The sequence below is a fragment of the Cyprinus carpio genome, unplaced genomic scaffold, assembly GCF_018340385.1.
Source record: "Cyprinus carpio isolate SPL01 unplaced genomic scaffold, ASM1834038v1 S000006512, whole genome shotgun sequence".
Lineage (NCBI taxonomy): Eukaryota > Metazoa > Chordata > Actinopteri > Cypriniformes > Cyprinidae > Cyprinus > Cyprinus carpio.
In genome coordinates, this window is record NW_024879180.1 from 259,506 (window position 1) to 274,755 (window position 15,250).

General features: G+C 34.7%; 1 protein-coding gene across 1 annotated transcript; it reads right to left on the minus strand.

Moving 5' to 3' along the window:
- Window positions 1-204: 204 nt before the first annotated feature.
- Window positions 205-10,834, minus strand: LOC109093364 (39S ribosomal protein L15, mitochondrial-like). The gene is given in 5 exon segments (XM_042754403.1): window positions 205-657; window positions 827-949; window positions 1,526-1,692; window positions 1,796-1,953; window positions 10,660-10,834. Coding segments are annotated over 5 exon segments (900 nt in total). The 5' UTR covers window positions 10,765-10,834; the 3' UTR covers window positions 205-310.
- Window positions 10,835-15,250: the final 4,416 nt, after the last annotated feature.

The following is a 15,250-nucleotide window of genomic DNA, read 5'->3' on the forward strand; positions in this document are numbered from 1 at the left end:
GAAAATGGGATGTTTTGAATCATGCAGGATTATGAACGCTATACAGATGTTAATAAAGTTTTTTGCTTTTTTTTATTCTCTCTTATGGATTGTCATGATGGTTCACTCATTACCACTATCAATGGCTGGTTTTCACACACTTCATCTTTGAGAATATGTACTTACATTTTTATATTCAAGTTAAAATAAATAAAGAATAAGGACTGATTGTGGAATCACCTTTTTATTACAGACATTGAATTTAAGCTATTCAACTTTCACTATATATACACAAACTTATTTCCATAGTTCACGTTCATATTGTGAAGAACTATAAAGACTTAATATTGCCATAATACTGCAAGACTTTATCATCAGTGGGTTTGAGGATCTTCTTGTCTGCCATATTCACCACCCATCCGGGTGACAACCCAAAAAAGATCTGACGAGGATCCTTTCTTTGTACCAGCATTTCAAAAAATGTGTCTGTTGTGATGTCAGGTATGGTGTAGCCATACTTTTTAGCCAGACCTAGCCGTGCAGCTTGGACTTTATCTGGGTCTGCGAGGTAGCCACGGTTACTGGTATCTGTGTAATATAGAAGGTCTTCACCAGGGAGCAGGCGCTTGGGTATGGGCTCCCCAGACATAAGAAAGGGCACTGGTTTGATGAGGATTTCTAAAACCACACACACAAATCTTATCAGTGCAACTGATTTTATAAAATAATCACTATTTCAAGTAGCCCTGTATCTTATGTTAGGTTGGCTATTGTACTGAAGTCATGGTCCATGATATTATGTCACATATGTGAATATGCCTAGCTAACAGACTGTAGGCATACTTACGGAGGCTACGAGGATCATAGTAGCTGGTTGTGATCACACCCCCATTCCGCTCAACTGCAGCAATGGCTTTCTCTGAGGCAACCTGGACCTCAAGGTTTACTTTTGCACTAAATATATCAGCTCCCTGTAACAGAGCCATACACACCAAGTTCAATGAAAATGACTTTTATGAATAAATTGTGTTTTGTTACTGCAGACTTTGAGCAGTCAGATTTCCTACAAATTTACACAAGTTTAAGGTTACAGCCCCATTCACACCAAAAACAATAACTATAAAGATAAACTATAAAGACAATGATATTAGTGTCCACACCAGCGGACGTTATCGTTGCACGCTTGTCTGCCGATTTAAATTCTTAAGCTTGTTATAACAGGATGAATTATTATTGGGTGTCAATGTTTTTATTGTTCATTAACAGGAAAAATCGTTCTAAAAGTGATTCCAATGATTTAGTTTCTCTGTGCCTTTACCGTTATAACTGTGGTGTGGACTCTGCTATTCTTTAATATGGACAATGATTTTTAGAACTATATCTTTATTGTTATTTTTATAGTTACTGTGCTTTGTGTGAAGGGGCCTTAAAAATATATATTTACAAAAAAAAAAAAAAAATGCTTCAAAAAATGAATGTACTCCACCACTACAAACAGACTTTAACAAGAACGACAACAAAATCATTCATGCCATTTAATACACACCCTCATCAATGAGCTGAATGCCATAGTCTCGTTTCATAGGCTGGATTGCAACCCCTCTGCAATTGACAAGTTGGGTTAGATCGATGGGTTGCATGGGGTCAACACGACCCAAATCTATTAGATACTGGAGCCTGCGTAGGGATAGTGGGGGATACTGCGGCCGACGACTGGATGAATAAAACACACACACAGAGTTGCATCTTCATGAGCCATGAAGGTGAAAGATGTATATGTAACAGTTTATATCTTGACCAATATGAACCATAATACCTGTGATTGGCATTTTAGCCATATTTTGGGATGATCAGATAGAATGGAGTCTGTCCACCCTCAAAGCCAAGTCGGGGTCTATTACCACGTTGCCGTTCACCCTTATGCCCCCGTCCACTTTTATTGCCTCCATGCATTCCACGACCTCTGTGCTTTTCCTTTAAAGTGATAAGATATTTATGATATATTTAATATACAGTGCACAGCATAAATGAGTACATCCCCACTGAATAAATATAAAATATGTATTTTCTTAATGATCACTAATATAATTCTTGGAAAGAAGGCTAAATTGAACCATATTAAACATATACTTAATAAAAACACCAAAATATATACCAATATTTTCTGTAAAATAAGTAAATTAGCCAATTTTGGTTAAAATGAAGGATTGCAGAAATGAGTACCCCCGAGATTTAATTTAGAAAATGTATAATATTCTAGTACTTAGTATGTCCTCCAGAATTTAAAGTATACTGCTCTGACCCGTCTTGGCACTGACAAGTTCATGACAAATTTTCCCATCTGTCCTGTTTAACTCCTGGATGAACTCCTTAAATGCTCTGGTCTTCAATGGGGAGTTTTGCTCAGCTCATCTCTACAGAATCCCTCACAGCTGCTCAAGAGCATTAAGATTGAGTTAAATACATGTCCACTGAAAGATTTTCACCTTGGGAGAATGAGTATATTCATTGACATGCCGAAAAAAATGCCCAATAATGCAGGGAATGAGGGGATGGTAGCATCTTCTGTTTCAAGTTTTTGTATTACATCACACAGTAGTGTGTGAATTCATCCCAGCATTGATAAAGCACAACTCACTCACACCTTCAGCACTCAATCATCCCTATATAAAAGCTTTACTACTATTGAACGTCACTGTGGGTACCAAGCACTTCTCACTGTACTCCTCCTCTAGCAACACCAGAACATTTTGGATGCTTTTGGATGCGAAATGATTGACTTGGTCTCTTGAGACCAGAGTATGCATTCCCAGAAGTCACTATTTTGTAAATATGGACCTTGGAAGAGGTTAAATGAGTTTATTTTGCTTTGGCTACAGTAGGTAATTCTAGTGGTTACAACAACCATGCATGTCACTTCTGCAGGCTGCGTCATACTCTGTGAGATAAAGTGTCACTCTTTTTATAGCTTTTGCCGGCTTTGACACACTTGCATGTTATTTCTCCTGCTCTTTTACTAGCAAAAATTCACTGATCACTAAATAAAAACTTAAAGTGAAGACCTGACTATTTCAGAAGCCTTATCCATTGTTTTTGAATGTCGGTGCTACTTCTGCTACATTTTCACACTTAAAAACAATGCTAAAAAATAAGTTCACCTTGTGGTGCCATCCCAAATTCAAGGTACTGATGTTTGCCTACAAGACAACAACTGGCGCTGCACCAATATACCTAAACTCTCTAGTTCAAACTTATGCGCCCTCCAGAAGCTTGCGTTCTGCAAGTGAATGATGCCTTGTGGTGCCATCCCAAAGAGGCACAAAATCACTGTCACGGACTTTTTCCTGGACTGTGCCCAGCTGGTTAAATGACCTCCCTATCGCAATTCAAACAGCTGAGTCTTGAAAAGCGTCTGGCTGCAGACTTGCACTCAATTACTTGCATTCTCAGACTTGCACTCTCAGACACTTGCGCTTCGCTAGCGATATCGCTTGCAGTCTTTTATTTTTTTTATTTTGTTGTATTTATTGATGACTTTTTGTTTGAATCTCTCAACATTTTACAACAGTAGCCAGGTGGTGAAGACAAGAAAAAAAAAAACTAAATTACAATGTCACTTGCAATCTTCACTTGCACTCTCCACTACCTGCGACATAACTTGCAATCGACACAAATCATGCATGTTGCCAATGGAGACAAGAAGCTGTGGTGGTGATTAAATGATTAAAACTAAATTAGTACTATAACAAACAGGGTCCTGCAAGAAAAAAGACAAGATCCACAAATCCGTGGCCACAGAACAAAAGAATATGAACGCAATGCAGTCTCTCTTTGCGTCTCTCGTTTCTCCTGTAGAAAAACATAAACACTTGATATGGCGTAATGTATTAAGATACATTAAGTTCAATTAAAAGTTATTATTTAATGTACTACAAGAAAAGAAGATGGCTATGAACACAATGCGCTTTCACTTGTCCTCCAATACAGCAAAACGCTTAATGTGGCATAATAACGGACTAAGATGATAAAGACAATTCAGTAGGCCTAGCCTTTATGTCTTGTTGTTGACTCATAGTAGGCCGATAATTAATGCGCACCTCATCAGTAAAGCCGGTTATTTAATCAGCGGTAAATTCCATCAGGTGCATGATTTCTGACAAGAGATCAGAGACCATTCCTTCATCCAGAATCACTTCAGACCCTTTAGATTCCCAGCTCCATGTTGGTGGTGCTTCTCTTCAGTTCACGACACTCATTTTCTATAGGGCTCAGGTCAGAGGACTGGAATGGCCATAGCAGAAGCTTGGTTTTGTGCTCAGTGACCCATTTTTGTGTTGTTTTTGAGGTTTGTGTTTGGATTATTGTATGGTTGGAAGATCCAAACATGGCCCATTATAAGAGTCAGTCACTTTGTGATTTTTTTTATCTTTTGGTATTTGATAGAATCCATGATGGCATGTGCCCTAAACAAGATGTCCAGGGACTCCAGCAGAAATATAGGCCCACAACATCAAAAATACAGCAGTATATTTCATTGTACACATGGGGTACTTTTTATCCGTGTGTTCACCAAACACATCTTGAGTGTTTGCTGCTAAAAAGCTCATTTTTTAGTTTCTTCTGACCATAGAAGCCAGTCCAGTCATGTCTGATAACTGAATATGCTGGGCTTGTTTTTGGATGAGCTAGAATAATTTTTCTTGTAACCCTCCCAAACAACATGTGGTGATATAGGTGCTGTTTGACAATTTTTCTTTAAGGTTTTCTGACCCCGAGTCTCAACTTTTTTCTTCAATTCTCCAGCTGTGCTCCTTGGAGAGTCTTTAGCCACTCAAACTCTCCTTCTCACTGTGCATTAGGACGATATAGAGACACGTCCTCTTCCACGCAGATTTATAACATTTTCTGTTGATTGGAAATTCTTAATTATTGCCCTGATGGGGAAAATGGGAATTTTCACTGCTCTAGCTCTTTTCTTAAAGCCACTTCACTAATTTGTGAAGCTCAATTATCTTTTGCTGCACATCAGAAAATGTATTCTTTTGTTTTTTTCATTGTGATGGATGATTAAGGGAATTTGGGCTTTGTTTTCCCTCATATTTATATTTCTGTGAAACAGGAAGCCTGGATAATTTCATGTTCATAATCACCCTGGAGTGCTCAAAATTGTGAATATGAATGGGAATATACTTCTGAGATATTTTACTCATTAGAATTTCTAGTGGTGCCAATAATTGTGTCCAACGTGTATTTGAGAAAAACATTAATTTCATAATGATATTTCCCCCCATTTTAAATTCTTATCCAAGGAAAGATTAGATTTTTGTGAATTTTATAAAAAAAAAAAAAAAGGGCCGATCAAAAGGATTAACAATGCAGATTAATTTTCACAGCCTTCTTTTGATCATATTTACCAAGGGTGCCGATATTTTTGGCTATGACTTTACATATTCATTATATTAATAAACTGTATATTTAATTTGATATTTTAATAGCATCTTAATACATTAAGCCATGTTAAATGTTTATGTTTTTCTAAGGGAGGAAAACGGTTAGCGAGAGACTTTGCGCATGCATATATTCTGCTGTTCTGGCCACAGATTTGCGGATCTTGTCTTTTTCTTGCAAGACCCTGTACGTTAGGGTAGTAATTTAGTTTTAATCATTTAATCACCACCACAGCTTCTCATCTCCATTGGCAACACGCACGATTTGTGTCGACTGCAAGTGATGTCACAGGTAGCGGAGAGTGCAAAGTGGCAATTGCAAGTGACACTGTAATTTAGTTTCTTTTTTCTTGTCTTCACCCACCTGGCTACTGTTGTAAAATGTTGAAAGATTCAAACAAAAACTAACGAAAAAAAGAACAATATAAAAAATAAAAACTGCAAGTGACGTCGCTAGTGGAAGCGCAAGTGTCTGAGAGTGCAAGTCTGAGATTGTAAGTCTGTGAGTGCAAGTCTGCAGCCAGACCCTCTTGGAGTCTTTGGCGATTTATTGTGGCCAGCCTAAGGCACACCTGTGCAATAATCATGCTGTTTAATCAGCATCTTGATATGCCACACCTGTGAGGTGGATGGATTATCTCAGCAAAGGAGAAGTGCTCACTAAAACAGATTTAGACAGATTTGTGAACAATATTTGAGATAAATAGGCCTTTTGTGTACACAGAAAAAGTCTTAGATCTTTGAGCTCAGCTCATGAACAATGGGGGCAAAAACAAAAGTGTTGCGTTTATAATTTTGTTTCAGTGTAATTATTTCACCCACGCCAGACAGTGACTGCAATGGTGCTGCTGCATGTTGTGCCAAACCTCTCATGGCAGCGTCATCAGCTTGAGATCGGCATCTTTAGAGACCGTCGATCAATATCCCAATGTGATTATTGTCCGATAGTGATCGTTAGCCGATCAATTGGAGCACTTTTACTTTTACTTGAGAAGAATAAAACTAAAGCATTCAACTTTGCTACATTTATTTTTCACCAAAAGTACAAAGTACAAAAAAAAAAAAGCGACAAAGGCGCTGCCAATGGAGAAGAGTGGGCCGGCGTAGAAGGCACAGATGGAGAAGACCGAGCCAGCGTTTGACAGGTTCTTTAAAAAACTGCTGGAGTGGAGCCCTGCGCTTCAGCCAATAACAGACATGTCTGACTCTGGTGTAAAACCAATCAAAACTTCCAGTTCAGTTGGGGGGCAGGCCGTTCAAACCCCGCTTTGCTTTGACTGTCAGTCGGCTGTGCTGTTTTGAATCAGCATCATTAGCGTTTCAGTATTTTAGTGAATGTGAGCTATGCTGATTTTAAATCCTGAAATGAGTCATACTGTCGATATTACACTCGGCTGATAGAAGGACGTAGTTATTGCATGGATGGAGCAAGAACAATATAAGTGTCTAAAATACATGCACATGGTTCAGTTGAATGGTAAAAACCACCCTCTTTAACAGTGCAGTTAAAAAAAAGGTACATTAGCCATTAAATATTAACAACAACATTGAAATAAGAGCACATACATTTTACATGCATCTGGCTGATAGATCTGTCAACCATGATTTATCTGTCAATCAGATGCATTTAAACTCACTTTTTCTGTGTGCGTTTTGGATGTGTGAGCACATGGGCATATAAACAAGATAGTCTATGTATGACTGGACGATTTATTCATATCCAAAACGAGACGATATGGACATTACAGAGCACTAAACACTCTCATTTCTTTCTGTTTCATTCATACTCGAAGCCGGAGGGTGCTCTCGCGCAGAGGAAAGTCCAAAACAGCCCAGTAGAAGTAATAATTTATGACACGCAGGAAATCCCTAATATAGACAAAGGCTTCCCACTATTGCTGTAGCTAAAAAAGGTAGTTTCAGGTCATTTCGAGGTAAAAAAATAATAATATATGAATAATCCATTGCTAACTGACATAACATTTAATACAGTATAGAAACTATTCTGCCTTATTATGTGTTTGTATAAACCAATCCTAAAATTGTCATTGGGAAAATACAGAAAAAAATATTATAGAATACAAATTATTGGTTATCATTCAGTAGTGTATTTGATATATTATCCAATTTAAATACTTAAGAAAAATAAAGCCTGTTTTTCTCTCTGCTGGACACACATCCTTGTGTAAGTTTTCTTTAGCCTGTTGATTTTTATTCATAGCATTCAGCTAACAAGGAAAATATTTTGCAATAAGAGTTAGAATAAATGTGAATGATATCTAAAACTTTTCAAAATTTTTTTTTTTTTTTTTTTTTACCTAACTGGAATCAAAATTAGGAACTGACAAGAACACGAATCATTAAAATTCAAACGATGTCCAACCTTACCCATACACCACATTATTTTTTTACTGGCACACTTCAATTCACACTGTTTTAAACCCTTTCTTATCTTTTAAACCCTCACTTACCCTTCTTTGCATTTGCCCTTCTTAAAAACAACCACATAATCTTATATGTGAATGTACTTTTCAAAATTAGTTATAGAACAGTTGCTCCTGGCAACAGGGAGAGGTAGTATATGTTGCATAACATAGCGTCAGACTTAATTTATGAGACTAATAATAATGTTTTGCTCCAAAATCATTATATAACATCAGTCGTGTTTGAAACAGTTAGCTTCTGAGGTTCCATGTTGCTTCTTATCACAGTGAGACAGAAAATATTCTTTATACAAATCTTTACTGTGATACAAGCTATGTCAATTAGCTTTGCATTGCAATTGGGTGTTTATTGTCTTCCACATGTCATCAATCAAAGCATCTCTATCTGCATGTTATTCAGCTGTAGTGATATCTGATGCATTTGGTTCATAAGGGATTTTTGTGGGTCTCACTTTTTGAAACAGACATTAAAGTACATGCGTGTAAGGATTAGGGTTAACCCTGCTCCATAATGCTCACATCGTCTCATTTTGGGTAAAAATAGAAAAATAATACTAAAGTACTTTGTAACGCAGTAACTTGAGTAGTTTTATAGCAAACTACTTTTTTACTCTTGCTTGAGTCATATAATTTTTCAGTACTTTTACTTGTACTCAAGTAAATAATTCCTTAAGTAGCAATACTTTCACTTAAGTACAATTTCTTAGTACTATTTCCACCACTACTGAAAAGATTAATAATACCGCATGCGATTTATCATGCAGACCTAATATAAATTAGTGCTGTTCAAATGATTAATTTTGTTTACATAATATATGTATGTGTACTGTATATATGTATTATGTAAATATAAATACACACACATACAGTAAATATTTTTCAAATACTTACATGTATATACATTTATATTCTTATATTTTATATACATTTATATTCTTCTATATTTTTAGTTTAACAAACAAAATTTTTCAAAAATATATACATGCATGTGTTTGTATTTATATATACACATAATAAATATACACAGTATAAACTAGGGGTTGAACGACCTCTGAATTGTTTTTTTATAGTCCACTTTTATGTGATGAAATTCGAGTTGAAGTCAAATAGTCGCTGAGGACGTGATTAATGAACAAAAAAGTCTGGAGCTGTGACAAACCCCTTGTGCACAGATATGGCATACGACACAACGCTGCCCACATTGCTATTTCTCCTATAACAGCTCATTTTTTATCAGTTATTTTGCCTTTGGGTCGTTTTATTTTTCTCACAGATTTCTGCTCGTTCTAAATCAAATATAGCTAAATAAAGTACTGCACAGTAAAGATTACATGTCTATGAATGCATTAGTGAGAGCGATTGCGTTGTGTGAATTAATTCTACATGGCAGCGTCTCTCTAGTAGTAGTGACGCTGTGGGATTTAGATATTAACAAGTATATGCTTAAACTTTTCAGTTTCTAAGCTATTTTATTGAGAAATCACAGAACAGTGTTGACAGTTATTTCCGTGCTGAATGATTCTGTGTGCGCGCGATCTGCGCATGATGTACGAGCTACTGTCTGTAGCCTATGTGTGTGCGTTACAGTGCAGCAGCGCATTAGATTAGAACAGCAATTAATTTACCTGTACAATAAGCTGTTTAGAATGTGTATTCTCCTGTTCAATTTCAAGCATCCAGTAATATAATCACACATCTTGTGGAGCTTTTGAAGTATACATTTATTTGTAATTTTAAACTGTTTGGAAACGGAGCGAGAATGTGGAAGTCCTTCAAATATTTCTTATCCTGTTAGGCCCTCTATAGGACCAGCGATTAGTCGCCATCAAGCTTAAAGCGTCATGGCAGAGCACTGAAGTCGACTAGTCGATTAGTCTGTGCAACCCCTAGAACAGTGCTTCCCAAACCTGTCCTGGAGGCCCCCCTGCCCTGCACATTTTATATGTCTCCCTAATCAGACACACCCAGTTTAGTTCTTGCAGTCTCTACTAATGAGCCGATGAGTGGAAAACAGGTGTGTTAGATAAGAGAGACATACAAAAAAGTGCAGGGCAGGGGGGGCCTCCAGGACAGGTCAATATATATAAGGTGAATATCTTGACTGTTATTGTGTGTAAAGCTGATGATGTAATAACTGTGCTCCGGGTCTGGTCTGCTGTCAATATAAATACATAATTGTTTTGCAATAAATGCCCCCAGAAATTTATAAATTCTCCAAATCTAGACATTAAAGGGGTAAATCTACTTTTTTGCACTTTATTTATTGCAATTCTATTTTCAAACAAACTTTATTTAAAAAGTTTTTCTTTATTCTTCACATGGAAAAAAATCACTTTCAACTATACCTGGAATACAGCTCGACCTGATATAACACCCCACGTGAAAAAAAAAAAAATACTATAGTAATTTATAGCAAATATTTAAGTGTTTTTGAACCATAAAGTACCAATTTGTATCAATTTGTTGTGGTTATTCTATAGTTGCTGTGGAAACATAACAACTATAGCAACGTTGACCTATTTAGTATAAATTACTATAGAATTTTGGGAACCTCTTTTTTGCTTTTTTTTTTTTAAGTTATTAAGGATTAATTGTCCTTAGTCGATTAAATACCTACAACATCTACACTAATTGTAAAAACTACCACGGTGATTTTAGAAAATTTATAGAAACATGTCGCAACTATAAACCAACCATTTTGGCCATCTGAACTGTCATGCTGCTCCTCAGCTAACACGCTAAACCACTAATCATTTACATTGTAACTTCTCACAAATGAATAAACTTACATCTTTTTTTGCACCGGGGTTTGGTCGAAGGTTTGCGAGTGTAATGCGAGGTAGATTCTTTACGATGTCGATGGTTTTCCCCGCTGTTGTCTTGGTAAACGACATTATAGACCCACACAAATGCTAACGTTACTCAAGGGCAGATAACATGGGGATACCCACGTGGTACACTAAACCGGAAACCACATTTATATATGTAATTTTTTTTTTTTTTAATAAAGTAAACAGTTATGAACATTGCATATTTAGGTACAGTAAAACGTAATGATCAAACATTTGTTTATACGAAATTACAAATAAACAGTAAACAGACGTAGAACTCTAACATAATAATCAACCATTATTGGTGAACTATCCTGAATAGTCATAATGTAATGGCCGGTGTCAGGTTATATTTTCTGTATAAAACATAAAAGAAAAGTAACAATAAAAATTGTTCACTCTTCATGCTTCAGTAATGCAAAAATTATTTTTGACTACCCACACGGACTGTTATCCCATGTACAGTAGGCATAAAATTATGATTTCTAATATGGGCAGCATTTACAGTAGGGTTACACTTATTTCACTACATTTACCTGTAGAATAGGAATAGAAATAGAAGAATATCCAGAAGAGAACATTTCTAGATGGAGGTTTAAAGGGGTCATATGACGCTTTTTTTAAAAAGATCATTATTTTGTGTATCAAAATGGGTAACAAATATGTTGACATGCTTTAATGTTCAAAAAACACATGGCTGTTTATCAATATGCGTTCTTCAGCGATATCTTGCGTCCTTGTGTTCTCGCTCTACGTCATCATTAACCGTCGAAGTTCAATTCTTCAAAAAAGTTTTTTTTTTTTTTTTATTGCAGTTTTTAGAACGAAGAACTTAAGGCAATCAGTGGCAATAACATTAAAACTGAATTAAAACAAATGATTAAGCAATATAAATAAACACACACTCTGTAAACAAATACAAATAATTACAAATTATTCAAAGAATAGATTTAATGCTTTAAAGTAACTTAGTTTTTTTTGGCTTTGCCATTTCTATTTCTTTTAAGGTAGGCTATACAGGTAGTGACCTATTTCTTTTTTGAAATTATTAAAATTTGTTTTTTTTTTTCACTGCCATTTACATTTGTGAATAAAGAATTTTCCATATTCAATGAGTAAATTCACAAATTACCAAATTGTGAAGTCAACAGCATACTCATAAAAAAACATCATTTTCTTTAAGTTTTGCAATTCAATTACAATACTTTAACAAAAAAACAAAAAAACAAATCACACCAAAATAATTTTGTATAAATACAATCATAAAATAAATGAACAATACTCTCATTTTCCTCTTTACAGAAAACACACTTCAAGTCAATATCTTTACAAAACTTTGAAATTACCTGTTTTACAGGATAAATACGATGAACAATCTTGTATGATAGGACTTCTCTAATTTTATTTGTGATACAAAAACGTCTGGATATCTTAAAGGTTTCTTTCCAGTTGACATCTTGAAATTCTGATCTCCAAAAACAAATGGCTAAAGGAACACTGAAAATTTGGCAAATCATTCTAAGATAATTATTATTAAATTTTTGTTCTTTTATATTTATACCTTCCAGTTTAAGATTGAAATCTGAATTTGGTTTTTCGACTATATCATTTCCTAATAATTTCCTAAGTTCTGAAGGAATGGCATTAATAACCATCATATACTCCTTAACAGGTATATAAAGTGAAAATTTTTCTAAAGACTCGTTCCAATTCTCAAGAATACAAGTATAGAGGACGCATGAAAGTTCCCGGATGTGTTCTTGATATCGAGGATGCATCGAGTGCAGACTTGAGAGAATCGAGCAATTAGGAGTCCCAGACGATGCTGCGGGCGGCCGGTGTACGAAAGCCTGCAAGCTTTAAACTCTTTTTTTTTTTTTATATATATATATTATTTTATTGTCAAATACAATTATTACAGTTTGTCAGATCATATCTTCATAACGAATAAAATAATAAAAGTAAAAATACATAACAGCCAGTAGATAAAGTTGAAATACATATCATATAACTAATGAAACATAAACATAAATTAACAACAAAAATGCATCGCCAGAGTATCAAACATTAGATATCAGTTAAATTATATAGTTAAACCAGATAAGTATTTCATACATTTTGATGCTGATTTACCCTCTAATCCAGAAATACATTCTATATAATTTTTTAAGTCAATTTTAAAAACATTGAAAAGAGGTTGTTACTTGGATTTATGAATAAAAAAACTTTCCAAGCAAAATTATCAAGTTGACCTAAATATTGTACAGAGGAGTTTGAGTCAGAAAAGTAAAAGAAATATCAAAATTAGATAAATGTATATTTGAGCCAAGTTGTCCATTAATAAAATCTTGTATATCATTCCACAGGGAAGAGCTATATGAACAACTATAGAATAAATGGTCTAGCGTTTCTGTTTCCATAAAGCAAAAACTGCATTTTTCGTCTACAGTAGGGATGAATTTACAGATAATTTTGTTACAGGGGTAATAATGGTGAAGAATTTTAAATTATATTTCTTTCACTTTGTTCGTAATTAAAAATTAATGTGGGTTATTCCATTCTCTATTCCAATTAATATTTTCATACAAGGGGGACCATTTGTATCTGGAGGCAGGGATAGATTTTGCACATAAAGTTTTTTTTTATTACTTTGTTGTTAAATTTTCTGTCTAGAAACGATAGACCATTTATTGAAACACTGCTGGAGAAAGATTTATTAAATTGATCCAAAACTGTCTCATTTCTAAGTAGGGTGATGATCCCTTGGGGTATAGCTTTGGTTACAATATCAAATACTTTTCTGGAGGCTGGAAATTAAATTTATGGGTGAAGTCGTCATAAGTTAAAATTTGATTTGAGTTATTTAATATTGGGATACCAGTAGAATATCATGTTTTTAACCAGTTTTCTATAAAGAGAGTCTTGTTTCTATATATGATGTTCATGTTGTTCCATATAAAACATTTGTGAGGGGAGAAATTGTGTTTGTATAGAAGAGACCAATAAGTTAGAGCCTGTTTATGGAAGTTGGATAGTTTTACTGGCATTCTGTTGATGGAGTATGGGCATTGAAGCAAGAATGTAATTTTACAAAGTTTTTCAAAAATAAAGTTTGGCACAATATTCCATAAACTGTTTGGATTTTTCAAAAAATTTTTAAACCAATTTATTTTTAATATCTCATTGAAGAGTGAGAAGTCAATTACCGATAAACCTCCCTCTTCAATTTTATTAGTCAAGATGTTTTTTTTCCTAATTTTATGGGGTTTCTTCCTCCATATAAAGTTATACAATAGTTTATGTCTAGATTGGCACATTGTAACTTAGGTATTTCAATTGAAGAGAATAAATATGCTGCTCGTCAGAGACCTTCTGCTTTAGAAAGAAGAACCTATAGAAAAATAGAAAAATTTCTTGCAAGCCAGGAGTCAAACTTTTTATTAATAGAGTTTGTTGTAGTAAAGAGATATTACTTTCTGTCATCAACTTTTGATTATGACCTATTTTTATTCCAAGATATGTTACTAAATTATTTATATTTATGCCATATAGGTTGACCCGAATGTTTATTTTTCAGAGAAAAGAGCTCACATTTTGAAAGATTTAGATTCAAGCCTGAGCTTTCAGAAAATTGGTTTAAGACATTAGTGCAACTCCAATTTGGGATTTATTTTTTAGAAACAGGGTTGTGTCATCGGCCAGCTGTGAAATTTTTATTTCTCTTTCATTTAATGTTATTCCTTTTTGAATTAACTCTTGTGAATTAAATCACAGAGATTTGAGCTACAATCAAAAAATAGAGAGAAGAGGTGAAGTAGGACAGCCTTGGTGGATACCTTTGTTTATGTAAAATCTGGGTGAGGTTCCATTAGCCAATTTAACACAACTGTTTCCTCCCATGTACAGAGTTTTTACAGCATTAATAAAATTCTTACCGAAATGAAAAAAGTTTAAGGTGTCAAAAATAAATTTGTGGCTTACTGTGTCGAAGGCTTTTTGAAAGTCTAAGAATTAAAATAAGGTGTTCATCATCTAAAAAGTCTTTGTATTCAATCAGATCTAAAACTAGGCGAATATTATTGGCTATGTGACGATTTTTCATGAAACCAGACTGGCATTCATCAATTAAAGTGTGCAGTTTAGATTTGAGACGTTTTGCTAAGATAGAATCTTATAGTCAGTATTTAGCAATGTAATGGGACGCCAATTTTCAATTAATAGAGAGTCTTTGTGAGGTTTTGGGATAAGTGTCATGACACCTTGCCTCAGAGAAGGAGGAAGCTCCCCTCTATCAAGAGATTCTTTGAAGAAATTTGCCTAGTGACTCAGAGAAACATTTATACATCTCCGAGGTCAGACCATCACAGCCTGGTGATTTATTGTTTTTTTAAATTAGTTTATTCCCCATATAATCTCCTCAAGACTTATATCCTGACAGCATATTCATTATATTCTGCATCCACACAGTTAGTAGAGTTAATCAAGCTTAAGACTTCTTTGGGTTCTTGGATTAATATCTTTTGAGTAAAGTTTTTCATAAAAAAGCACT